The sequence below is a fragment of the Neolamprologus multifasciatus genome, chromosome 1 (assembly GCF_963576455.1).
Source record: "Neolamprologus multifasciatus chromosome 1, fNeoMul1.2, whole genome shotgun sequence".
Lineage (NCBI taxonomy): Eukaryota > Metazoa > Chordata > Actinopteri > Cichliformes > Cichlidae > Neolamprologus > Neolamprologus multifasciatus.
Window position 1 is genome coordinate 783,336 of NC_140439.1, and position 10,519 is coordinate 793,854.

The 10,519-nt window shown below is 42.3% G+C and overlaps 1 protein-coding gene across 2 annotated transcripts in view; it reads right to left on the bottom strand.

The window, feature by feature from the left end:
* Positions 1-9,862, bottom strand: part of wdhd1 (WD repeat and HMG-box DNA binding protein 1) — a 51,740-nt gene extending 41,878 nt beyond the window's left edge. The window contains exons 1-14 of one of the 2 annotated variants that reach the window (XM_085158278.1): positions 9,738-9,862; positions 9,390-9,483; positions 8,853-8,964; positions 8,602-8,753; positions 6,117-6,228; positions 5,769-5,819; positions 5,591-5,686; positions 5,415-5,507; positions 3,851-3,957; positions 3,372-3,513; positions 2,053-2,254; positions 709-896; positions 451-635; positions 127-368 (exon numbers count right to left, since the gene is read on the bottom strand). In XM_085158278.1, the coding sequence (XP_085014404.1) occupies positions 127-368; positions 451-635; positions 709-896; positions 2,053-2,254; positions 3,372-3,513; positions 3,851-3,957; positions 5,415-5,507; positions 5,591-5,686; positions 5,769-5,819; positions 6,117-6,228; positions 8,602-8,753; positions 8,853-8,964; positions 9,390-9,466 (1,759 nt within the window). In that variant the 5' untranslated portion in view covers positions 9,467-9,483; positions 9,738-9,862. Of the gene's footprint in view, positions 1-126; positions 369-450; positions 636-708; positions 897-2,052; positions 2,258-3,371; positions 3,514-3,850; positions 3,958-5,414; positions 5,508-5,590; positions 5,687-5,768; positions 5,820-6,116; positions 6,229-8,601; positions 8,754-8,852; positions 8,965-9,389; positions 9,484-9,737 lie in introns of both variants that reach the window. The other variant, XM_085158270.1, reaches the window with a different exon arrangement.
* Between the last annotated feature and the right edge of the window lie 657 nt (positions 9,863-10,519).

Genomic DNA, 10,519 nt, shown 5'->3' on the forward strand with positions numbered 1-10,519 from the left:
AACAATGACACACCGACAGTTACATCACAAAGCTAAGAATAAATAAATAATTCCTAATTTTATTTTTGAACCATACAAGCACATGCAATGTGCTGATTATCACAGAAGAGTGTGTGTGTCTCTAACCCCGATGGTAGACGACGAGCAGCTGCTCTCCATGTCCTGCCATGCAGACCACAGGCCCTGGAAGGCTGAACAATTCTCTCTGTACTCCTCCGATGGAGAAGAGCCTGATCATCAGCGTGCTGGTGGCGACTGCTGCCCAGCCTTGACCCAGACAAAGCGCCCTCACGTCCTCCCCTTTAGGAAGGTCGACCATCCACTCCTTATTGGTGTCCCACGAGGAGAAGTGAAGGCACTGCAGCTTACTGGAGAGAGAGAGGAGGAAAATACTGAAAGGGGAGAAATAAATAAATAAATCCCCAGAAGCAGGTCAGGTGGAAGTTTTACCTAGCGAGCTCTTCTGTGCTGGGGCAGGCCAGCAGCACGGCCTCCTGGGAGAGATCAGCCACGGTGTGACCCAGTGAGTTGGTGAGGTGCATGGCGTGGTGCACGGCCGTGTCGTGAAACTCCACATCGATGGCGTTGTCCTGCTCGTCGTTGTAGCCTCGCACTATACCCACGGAGTTCCACATCTGAGGCACAGTTTGCTGTTATGACATGCGAGCAACTCAGATTTACAGTGTAATGACTCTCAGTGTGTCCTACCATGAAGCGGTGTGTGAGATGTGCAGGGGTGGAGCCCGGCTGGAAGGCTTTCTGGGGAGGAGTTGGCACAGGCCCCTCGTAGACAGGACGCAGGGGCACCACTGGGGCTGCTGCAGGCGCCACAGAACTGCCTGCGTCATTGTCGTCGTCCCCCAATTTGTCCTGACCAAGCTTCAGTGATCCTGTGTCTGAATGAAAAAGACAAAAACAAAAAAATAAATGGAATAATTTCAGGTGATGTCTCCATTCATGTGAGATGTATGCTGAGACATGCTGTGATGATCACAGTTTCACTTCTTCTAAAATCTGAACACCTTGTAACTTTAATCACCTAATTACTTTTTTCCCCATAGATTAACATTACCAGTTAAAGACAGCAATAGGCTAACCTGAAATCCAAGTTCATGCTACAGACTTTCTGATCAAAATTCAAATAAAAACTCTAAACATTTGTTTTGATGTTGAACTTTTGCAATTGAGCTCTTTAGTTAAGATTTTTTTTGTGCTCTTTGTGCTTCTTACACTTTGTGTAAGAACTATCTATATCTATATATTAGGGGTGCAACGATACACAAAATTCACGGTTCGGTTCGGTACTTTTGTCACGGTTCGATATTTTTTCGATACAAAAAAAAATGTTCATGCCTTTTTAATTTGTCATTTATTAAATTTTCACAGCACATTCTGCACCACATCTCTGTGCGTTCATCATTTGTTTGAAGCCAGCTCACCTCCTGCAACCACTTTTCTGAGAATACGCGCTTCTTTTGTGGTTCGGACTCCTTCTGACATTTTTTTGGAGGTGGAGGAACATCACAGTAACTGCTTAAAGGAGCTTCTTCGACATCTTTAAGAGTTCTAAACAAATGTCTGTCCTCCTCCTGAAAATCTTATGTACGCAAACGCGCGTTGCAACTTCTTATCTTGTGCGCGTTTTGTATTTTGACAGCGAATGCGCACCTGCGGACCACTTATGTGCAGCCCAGGTTATTTAGCTCGTCATATTGCAGCCACAGAAATTCTTTTGTCCATGAAACCATAAAGCTGCACTTTCTTTTTTTTCTATTATTTAGTCCCACTTAGACAGCTAGTGCCATCCCTTCTTCGCAAGAATTTCTAATTTCCTAATCTCAATCTTTGAACGTTGTGTTTCCTGTGTTTTGTAATACACTTTCAATTATTTCTGACATTTTAAGGACCAAACTATTGCTCGAGAACATAACTGCAAGATCAATCAATGATGAAAATAATAGTTAGGTACAGCAGGAGTTTGTGATGGCCAGAGCACCTCGCTTTTATCTTCCATCTGTATTCGCCCCCCTTAATGACCCCATCTTCACCCACCTAGTGAGTTCTCGTCGTCCAGGAACGCTCCTCTGTTCTTCACCCGCCCAGTCGCAGGCACCAGGAAATCGTCATCGTCATCGTCCCAGCCAACGGCTTTCTTAGCTGGAGACTTTGTGTCACTCAGTCCTTCATCCATCAGTCTGTCATCGTCATCATCAAACAGGTCATCATAGTCTTTTGCAGGATTTTTTGTAGCGACCTGCTGAAAGTCCATGACAGATTTAAGCAGCTTGAATTTAACTGAACAAAAGAAAAAAAGGGAGACTTTGAAGCTGGGCGTGTTTACAGTTGTGTTATGAACTAACCGCAAACAATGCTCAACTGGTTATAAATGCAATCCGGTAACTTAACAATCTATGGACGCTGTTGTTCCTGAACAAAGAATATGCAATAACACTAAAAGGCATTAAAAAACTCTGGGGCCTCTGGATGTCTGGGGCCTGGATCTCCTCCATACCTGCTTCATGCCCTGGGGGACGGGGCTATGGCTCCCCACATTCCCTAGCAGATCGTTACATGGAGAAACCTTTGGAATACAAGCATGCTGATCCACACAGGTGTACACACAGGTGTTCACAGACGCAGACTACACCTTTCTTGGCTGCTGCCTCAAAGCACATTGTGCGTTGTCTATCTTGCGTGCTGCACAATATCGTTTAATATTTAGTATCTACTGTTATCTACTGCTAGCTAGTTTATTGTGATGGTGCTGTTTTTATTATGTTGCTCTTTTTTTGTTTGCTTTCTCTTCTGTTTTTTTTTCTCCATACAGGTGATCCAGGTGTTTTGTTTGTTTTTCTTTCTTTCTTCCCCCCTTTCTCACCGTCTCTTCTCCCCTCTGGTTTTCTTTCTCTCCCCCCCTTTCTTTCTCCCTGTCCTATCCCCCAGTCATGTCTGTCCCGTTTGTAGCAACCAAAAATAAAATAAAATAAATACATAATTATAATAAAGGTCAATCAAATGGACCAATATGGCAAGGCCATGATGATCCACTTGGTAAAATAAATCCGCTTGGCATCTTTCTTGGCCTTAAGACAACAATTCTGATGGCTAAAGATCCAAACGGGACAACAAAGAAAAAAAAAGGCATTAAAAAAAAAAGTAGTGATAACGTCCTGATTTTAAAGGTTTGACCTGTAAATTTATGTTTTACAAGTGACTTGTCTGTGGTTAGATTTCCTTTTATTACAGCAGAGATCTATCCCAGCTAATCTAATGAAGAAAGATAACCTGCAGAGCTGGATGAGTCTCAAAATCTTACTTCATGGTACAGGGATGTACAGAGGGGGTACAAAAAAAGGTTACTTGAGCAGTACCTTGGTCGTATTGTTATCAGCTGTGGAGGTGCCGAGTCCGTCCAGCAGGCCCAGGCAGCCCTCTGTGTCCGTGTAGGCAATATGGCTGCCTGATGGATGCCAGGCCAAACTGCACACTGTGAAGCCTTTCTCGTGTTTCTGCCTACAGCAGAGAGCAGAAAGCTTAAACTTTAGTGATGAGCAACATCTACTGTTCAATGTTGCTTTTGGCAGAGACGACAAGAAGACTGACATCATCTGTGCACAAACTATATAAAGAGACACAAGTTCAAGAAAGAACAGGGGAGGGGGAAAACACATAATAAACTATTCCTTTAATGATGACACCAGCCTTTAAGTCTCAGTTATCTTTAGCCCTCAAACACTGGGAACCAAGGTAAACAATTTCATCAGCATCAGTCCCCTAAACTGGTTTACCCTTTACCCGTCATATATATGCTTTTAAATTCACTCAGCGTCTGCACAGATTTGTTTCCTACCTTTCCACACACAGCTTGCTGTTCACGTCCCACACTGTAAGTAAACCCCCCACGCAGCCAGCTGCCAGGAAACGCTCACAAGGAGACCAAGACACCACGTTAATGGGCTGCAAAAATTAAGGAGGGGAAATTAAATTTAAGAAAAAAGAAAAATAATGATTGAGTTGTTTCGGCTATTTAATATCTAAATAACTCACTCGCTGGTTTTAATAATAAAACAAACAAACAGTAAAAACTCCCACAAAGGGGTTTAAAATAAATTAAATAAACCTTTAATGAAATAAAACTACCATTCAATTCTTCTTTAAGGTCAGACTAAGAAGTGAATAATATATATACTAGGAACAAAAGTACCCGGCCACACCTGCTAATAGGTATAGTCAGTATTTTTTTTAAGGTTATTTAAAACATAAAAGAACATTGTACTCAAAAATATATCTCTTCATTTGTAATTACATCTTCCAACATACTGATGTGTTCTCATAAACCTAGAATTAATCAATTAAAAGTTCATACAAGGGGAAGAAGTGACTCATAAACTCGTATCAGACTCCTTTCACAAAGTTTTGAAGAGTAAATAGAATGAGTCCTGCTAAAGGGTGAGGTGCTGCAACAGGAAGGCAACAATGCAGTTAATTAAACTTCGTCCCTCCCAGATATTTCAGGATCTATTGTAAATGATATTGTTGCAAAGTGGAAGGGTTTAGGAACATGTCAAGTTACAGAGCGGGATCACCAAGTGCTGAGGTGCACAGGGTGTAAAAGCCTCCAGCGCTCTGCTGACTCAGTAACTGCAGAGTTCAAACCTCCTCCTGTGGTGAGAGCTTCATGGTGTGGACTTCAATGGCTGAGCTGCACCTATAGACAGTTAGTACTTTGTCCATATAGTACTTAAGCAGTCTCAAGCTAAACCTTCTTCAAATAAATAATCGTATCTAGCCTTTTATCTAAGTGCTGTAATCACAGAGTGGTTTCACACAGTGATTCTCCCATTGTATCAAACAGACAATTAAAATTTTTACTTTGTATTTCTGTAGTGAATACTTTCTTTCTAAACCCAGAACTTTATTTTAAAACCTGTGTTTGCACTGTCTGTGCCTTTTGCAATTATCCTGCTGTGCAGTAAAGGCCATCCAGGTGGCAAGTCCAGTTCTACTATTTTATTAGCCTGGTCCTCAACATTAAATAAGTAATGCATGTCTGCGTGTTTCACCCCTGCAGTGTACGAATTTAACTTGCATCCCAAGCTTGGTAGTGCTAGCTGATAACTTAACAGTCCACCCTTCAAACTAAATGTATTCATTTTTAATATAGAAGAAACATCCTAGTCCAACCAAAAATGTGATGTCCCAGATGCTGCTTCCTTCTTTAACATACAGTCTTTGGTCATGATGCCAAAAGTAGTGCTAAATATTGCTGTACTACTTAGCATTAGCAGACAAATAGATCAGCATAGTGATGTCCTAGACAGGATTGTGAGGCCATGTACACAGTTACAACAAATACTGCTTATACTGACAGTCAGGTGTACAAAGTGCACAACGTCGACAATACTGGACCTCACCTGTGCGAGCAGATCATCGGACAGAGTGCTCACGTGGTCCCAGGAGCCTCGCTCGTACAGGTGTACCTTGGTTTCAACAGGAACAGCTAAAAACTGACAAATGCAAATGTTTTGTTATTTTAGGACTGATGTCTTTCTCGTTCTCATTCAAGGCAGCAAAGAGACGTGTCACCAACCTTTCCCATCCCGGGCTGCCAGGCCAAACGACACAGAGACTTGGCGTTAGTGACGTCATTTGACTTCTGCAGCAGAGGCCAACTGATCACCTGAGTCTGAGAAAGAAGATAAAAATCATGTAGAAAATCAGAATTATGTGCATTTTTCTAATTGAAAAGTGGTGAAATGCTGATGTACCTGCTCCTCAATATTCCACACCACCACAGAGCCATCACAGCTAGCAGAGGCCTGAAAGACACAGGCGACAGTGATGTGATGTACGACAGGTGTGCTCAGGTTATAAATTCTCTTCTCTCCTTTTTTTTTTTTTTTTTTTAAAAACACTGTGTGGTTCTCTTTTGTATTTATACATTTAAATTAAAACTCTAAATGGAAGTAACCACAGTAATATGATGAGGAACAATGGGGCGTGGGTTCATATTAAGTTGCAATGAAATGAAGATATTGTCCCATTTGTAACTCAACACAAATACTCACTTCAGCCTCTGTGTTGAATTTCTGCTTTCAGACACAAGGTTCACTCACCAAGAAGTCATCTTTGGGGTCAAAGGTGACGCTGAGGACAGGTGCCTCGTGACCCCTGAGGGTTTTCTGTTGACTGCTGTCTGACACCTCCACCACCTTAACCATGAAGTCACTGTGGAAAAAGGAGAAAGGTAAGCTGTGTTCACACGTCACCGACTGCCTGCCAGTGAGCAGCGGCATAGTTGAGAGGAAGGGTCCATCAGCTGTAACCTAACACAAGTGCAAATTGTCAAATCAATGAACAAGAGGAGCAAAACATCACAGATTTCCTTCACCGTCTACCAGAAGGTAGATGCCGAATCTGCCCTAACAGCCACAGATGCCTGAATCTGAACAATCAATCCCACTACTGAAATTACCAGGGTGAAAATAGCAGCATCAATACGGCACCTTGCTCTGTGCTTTTATTACTGTCATAAACCTGTTTAGGGCAAATCATTTCTGGCAGCAAACATACGTTTATCTCCAATCTGGACTAATCAGAAACCAATCCGCCTGCGAGCTGGAAACATCACAGCTGTGTGGAGCTGATTCTGCACTGAAGGAACAATAATGAACCTAATGGGATCACCTTGTGCTGTAGCCATAAACACGCACACACACACATACACACACCTGGGGGTGGGGGGGCAATCCCGTTACGCACGACTGCCTCACCAGGTGCCACGGGAGAAATTGAGGCAGAGTGGACGTGCATGGTTTAGCAAAGCAGAAGTGACATTTGTTCATCTTTCAGCATCATTGGTGGAAAATATTACAGAAGCAACACATGAGTGTGTCTGGTCAGCTGTAACTCAATTAATTCTGAAGGTTTGCACCTGACATCAGGTCATGTCAGGTGTGAGGTCACAGGTAGTCCACATCAATACATGCCATTGCCAGAATGTTTGCTGTGTCTCCCAGCACAGTCTCAAGGAGACTCCAGTGCTGGGACAGTTAATCTAGGAGAGCTGGACAGGACAGTAGAAAGTCTTTAACCCATCAGTATCTGCTCCTTTGTGCAAGGAGGAACAGGATGATTAAATGGTAAATGGTAAATGGACTGGTTCTTATATAGCGCTTTTCTAATCTTTCTGAGCACTCAAAGCGCTGTACACAACTTGTACATTCACCCATTCACACCCATTCGCACAAGCACATTTTTCCTAAGTGCTTTCTAAGTAACATTCACACACACATTCATACTCCGATGGATGCATCGGAGAGCAATTTGGGGTTAGTATCTTGCCCAAGGATATTTGGCATGCAGACTGGGGAAGCCAGGGATCGAACCACCAACCTTCCGATCAGTAGATGACCTGCTCTACCACCTGAGCTACAGCCACCCCAATTATTATTGCTAATTGCTAGCAATAGCAATAGATTATTGCTAGAGATACAAGGTGACCTCCAGCAGGCCACTAGTGTCTGACCAAACAATCAGAAGCAGACCTCATGAGGGTGGCTTGAGGATCCTAGGTCCCCGACTGGGCCCTGTGCTCACTCTGTACTCACTATGGAGCCTGACTCAACAATGTGCGGCCTCATCTCATTTGAAATGTCCAAGCTGTGTAAACACTGGGCAGCAACAAATTCGGACCTGGACTGGGTTCTAATGGAACGTGAACTGGCCTTTCCATTTACCCCCATTGAGGTGTTGGCTCAAAAACCGTACAATAAAGGGAATAGAGCAGATAACCCTATTTTAATTTTCAAAAATGGTGTGGCAAGAGGTTCACAAGAGCTGCAGTCTGTCCCCATACTTTCAAAAATATGCACCCCTGTGGCACAACCCCAAAATAAAAATAGGTAAACAAGCAATTTATTGGCCACAGTGGCACAAAAAAGGCATAAGATTAATAAGTGATTTATATGAATATAACATATAAATCTGACTGCCCTCCAGAGCTCAGTGATGCCCTGGTGCAGATCAGGGAGAAGATCCCCTCCCCCATCATTTTCTCATTAGGAGCAGGACCCTACATTGTCAGGCACACATTAAAGTACACATTATTATGAGAGAGAGAAAAAAAAGGCGGGTGGGGGACCGGGATAGCTCAATAGGTAAAGTGTTGGCCCCGTGATTGGAAGGTCAGGGGTTCGATTCCCCTGAACAGCTACCCTGAGGTACCCCTGAGCAAGGTACCGTCCCTACACACTGCTCCCCGGGTGCCCAATGGTGCCCACTGCTTCACTGAGTGAATGGGTTAAATGTAGAGAGGAATTTCCCCACAGGGATCAATAAAGTATACATTATTATTACATGTAATATGCAGGGGCCATACAAACTACGAAGTACCATCTGAGCTGGAATGAATGAATGGACTAATAATGTGGCATCCTTTCATTCCTTACACACCACCCAGCCTGTATCTGGCAATGAGCCAGCAAAGTTAGTTATATTTTAACCTTAATTAATGCTCCTTCAAATATCTAAGGTATTGCTTTTATCCTGTTTTCATTTATATCATTTCAGTTCAGCACAAGCTAGCCAACTATCAAGTACCTGGACCCAGCTGCAACTCTTGAGCCAATGCTGTTGAAGGCGACGTGTGTGGCATTGGTGGTGAAGCGGGTCAAGATGCCGTCTGGATCGCCGTCAGGAAATGTGTGGATCTGCACGGTGTTGTTGGAGCTCGCCGTTACCAGCTTGCCATTCTGTGGAGCAGAGAACACATTGGTCCAAACATCATTTGTATGATGCAGAATGTCACCGAATAATGATGACATCTGTAGAAAAGTCAGAGAAAATCCAACCTTCAGTGCCAGAGAGTAAGCCTTCTCCCCGACAGTGATAAACTTTGGATCATCATCATCCAGACTCTCCCAGATCCGAACATCTCCATCATTTCCGCAGGTTACAATGAACCTGTGGACAATTTGATCAGGCTAGTTTACAGAAACTTAGTGCAGCATAAGATTGATGAAATGATCTGTTTAAATTATTAAGTCTACCAGAAACCAAAATCAGGACTGTGAACGATTTCATTTTAACGTGGCATAGAATTTAAATGAATCACATTTTACTCAGTTTCAGCTTATTGAAAGACTTGTGTTGTCATTGATGTCACTGTGAGACTGATGCGCTCAAGTTCATATGTCCTTGCCTGGTCTGGTCTGACTAAGCTACACTAATAATTTAAAGGACATGTTTGTAAAGCAATACTTTCACAGGCTGTGGGCCGATCATAGGTAAAATCTGAGTCTTAAACGCAATCAGATCACAGCTTTACTTGTACATTAGCTGTCACAGTCAGTGCTCAAAGGGAGACACTTTTTTGTTTTCGGACTCACCTCCCAGTGTCATCAAAGCACACCTCGGTGTGTCCTTCAGAGTGGCCGTAGCGCATCGGCTTCCTTTCACATGGCATTTTGACAAAGCACCAGACTGAAGAGAGGAGAAAACACGTGAAAACCTCTTCTTCTATCAAGTAACACAGTCTACACCTGCTCCTCCGCCACTGCTGCCTTATTAACCCATGGAGAGCTAACAGTAGAGTTGAGCTAACGCTAACAATAGAGCTAAATATAGCCGACCACACTCGTACAAACTCCACGGTGTTCACGGCATCAGACACTAAACCACTGGAGGCAGTTTTACACTGAGCTGTGAACAGAGTATTTCGTTAGAAATCAACTTACACGTTTCTTGGGTGGACACACTCGGTCCTCTTCTCCTGAATCTCCCGCGCTGCGTTGAAAACAAGGAAACGTCACGTCACGACTCCCGCCAGCAACGTCATGACGCAAATTTTGTAATCCCTCCCACGTTTGGAGCAAGGAACGGGATTTGGGGTTTATTTATTTATTCATTCATTCATTTATCGAAAGGCTATTTACGACAGTGGTTGAGACACACGCTGTTATTATACTATTCCAGTGTTATCTGACGAAATGTGCCTTAAAGCATTGAAACAGTATTTTAATTTTTCTGTCGTTTTCCGACAAATTTATTTTACACTACAGTTGGATGGTGTATGCAAGTGATACATACATTATATAATTATATAATTACGCTCTTGTCTGTTAGAGAACTTTAAAATGTAATTATTATTATGTATTATCATTATTATTATTATTGTTGTTATTATTAGTAGTAGTAGTAGTATTATTTTAAGTCAGACAGGAGTCTTTCAGTTCATCTCACATTTATGATTCGAACAATACATGTGTTGTAATTTTAATTTAAAAATCATTTTTTAAAGAATGAATGAAAGAATATAATTTCACTTGATTCTCATTTGTTTGGATAATGCAGATTTTATTTTTCAGACTGACGCTTTCCACTGTAACACACATGGAAACATAGTGAGGGTATAAGACTAAAGTCTATGTAAATATTCACTCAAAAAACCTTTTTGTTTAATTATTTATTTATATGAACCTTTTAATATATATAGATTATGCACCCCTCAGTGTTTTCT